The sequence below is a fragment of the Acanthisitta chloris genome, unplaced genomic scaffold (assembly GCF_000695815.1).
Source record: "Acanthisitta chloris isolate BGI_N310 unplaced genomic scaffold, ASM69581v1 scaffold18269, whole genome shotgun sequence".
Taxonomy (NCBI): Eukaryota; Metazoa; Chordata; class Aves; order Passeriformes; family Acanthisittidae; genus Acanthisitta; species Acanthisitta chloris.
The window spans coordinates 78,786-81,191 of NW_008693618.1; the positions used below are offsets into that span (position 1 = coordinate 78,786).

General features: G+C 39.4%; 1 protein-coding gene across 1 annotated transcript in view; it reads right to left on the reverse strand.

The window, feature by feature from the left end:
- The window catches only part of COG5 (component of oligomeric golgi complex 5), a gene marked incomplete at its 5' end in the record, with an annotated part of 63,791 nt that extends 61,769 nt beyond the window's left edge, over positions 1 to 2,022 (reverse strand). The window contains 3 exons of the mRNA XM_009083132.1: positions 543 to 620; positions 716 to 828; positions 1,857 to 2,022. Of these exons, the coding sequence (XP_009081380.1) occupies positions 543 to 620; positions 716 to 828; positions 1,857 to 2,022 (357 nt within the window). The remainder of the gene's footprint in view (positions 1 to 542; positions 621 to 715; positions 829 to 1,856) is intronic.
- Positions 2,023 to 2,406: the final 384 nt, after the last annotated feature.

The window sequence follows — 2,406 nt, forward strand, 5'->3', positions numbered from 1 at the left end:
CCTAAGGTAGATGAGACAGTTTCAGTAATCCTGTTCCTAACACTGAAGGAGACCATTAATCAAATGAGTCCAAATATGAATAGAAAACAGTGCAATTGAATGGAAAATAATAGGTATTCAAAAGAACAGCCATGATTATTTTCAAGGAAGAAATTGTCAAGGACTGAGAAACAGATGGCTGAAAGTGATAGATGGAGACACATTCTCCTATGCAAACTAACAGACTTAATTAATTACTCAAGTCACATGGTATTATGGAATGACATTAATGATCCATAATAAAAACTGACAGTGGTGCCTTATCAGCTCCCTTTAAAACAAAACAAAAGCAATGATTACAAAAAGAACATGTTTACGTCCTACAGAGGCAACCCACAGACCACAAATACCTCTTTTAGTATTAGTTTGACTTCCAACACTTTCCCATCAATGTTAATTTAGAAAAAATTATGGAACTGTAAAACTGTAAACAAAAGCATTCTCTCATCACATTTGCCTTAACAGATTTACTAAAGCAATATTCAGCTAAATTAAGACTGTACCTTAACTATCTCCTCGATGAAGCAGACATGTGACACGGGATCTCTCTTCTTTGCCAACACTTTCTGCAAATGCTGCACCTGTAAGAAGGAGTTTTTTGAGGGGGAAAAGTGGCATCTAAATCCTTAGGTCCATAACTGCATGAGTAGACAAAGATGAATGAGGTGCTGAGTACCTGTCCACAAGCAGCACAGATCTGATCCATGAGTTTCTCCATGTTGGTCCAGAGAGCTGCTCGAAAAGCTGCTGTGTTCCCAGGGGTTGGCATAGCAGCTCTACCAGGGCCACCTACATGGTGTTTTAAAAACACACATCAACACATTGCAGCTTTCACACGTGACAATTGAAATATTAGAAATATACATCTCCATGCACTTTGACAGACTTTTGTTTTTTTAATCAGAGCAGCCTAAAACACCTTCAGAACAGAGTGCTGTGAACAGCCTCAATTGTTTCCACTGAGAAGTCAACTGAACTCTGAGGTTCAGTGGGGATACTTCAGTGTTCACCACTCTTACCTGCTCTGTAAGTTCAGACCTCCACAGAAACACCAAGGAAATGCCAGTGAGCAGTTTAGAAGGATGTAATAGCAAAGTGAAATGGCAAAGAGAGTAGTTCTGAGAAATACAGGTGTTCCCAGTATCTAAACCAACACTTTTATTGCCAGGAGCTGCATTTCTTTATGATGCCACTGATTATGGTTTTGGACCCACAGCTTGTTGCAAAAGTTTTAAGAAAAATTGTTAAATGTTCATATTGCCAAAGTTCCAATTTTCCTGCCCACCCAGTTCCTCAGGATTCTTTGGTATCTCAGCTAACAGAGAACTAAATGTTCAATAGTGCAACATTCCTTCACATTGAATATTCTGCTTTGAAACAATTTCTGTCTGACAAAAGCATCACAATGTCATTTCAGTCTTCTGCCACTGCCTACAAATGATTTCTACCCTTGATCCTCCCACCAATACCAATAAAGCAACATTTGGATTCATCTTTTTCCATGAGAAACTGCTAAGAAAATGCTGCAAAGTTCCAAACTAATGAGGATAATTTTCTGGGCAAGTCAGGAAAGAGAGACAGGGAGGAATAAAGGAAAACCTCTGAGTCCAGTAACACACAGACTCAATTTTGGCTTACAGAGACAACTTGGATGATTTCTAAGAGATGCCTACTCCCACCCTCTACTGGTTAAAGCAAGAAGGGAAACATTCCTGTAACAGGCTTGGCTATGAGAGTTTCTTCCATTTGACAACATACTGTACTCCTGTCAAAAAAAAATAAATCAGTTACCATTCTCTGTAAAACAAGTATCTCACCTCTGGTAGCAGTCTGAGATGGTTGGCTCAACACTTGGATATCCAAAGCATTCTTTATGTTCTCCTCCAGGACTGTGCAGTATCCATCCACTACGTTAGCAATGGTATCCTTCAAAGTCCCAAGGTTATGGAAAACCTGAAGAGCAGTTCCCACTTGAGTAGGATTCTGGGAGAAAGAAGATATTCAAAAATAATGATTATCTTTAAGTATATTATTGGGGTGTCTTATCCACGATGAGACAACGTTTTAGTGGTAAATTCATCTTTAAGTTGAGTCTGCTAATTCTTGTCCTTTAAGTAACTGGCATCCTTGCTGCATAACAGTGTAAAGGAGAGGATTGGTTTCCTTTAACTGATCAGCAAGGCTTTGCTAAGTTTCCTTTGGCGAATACGAAGAATGGAAGAAAAACAGGAACTGGAAGCACTGCTGGCAATATCTAACCTGGGGTGGGTTATTGGTGATTGATCCAGTAATTCTGGGGTTAGTTACAAGACAGCTGTGTTCAGCTGTGGTGCAGCTAGTACTGTTTGAACATGCAGTGTATGTTAC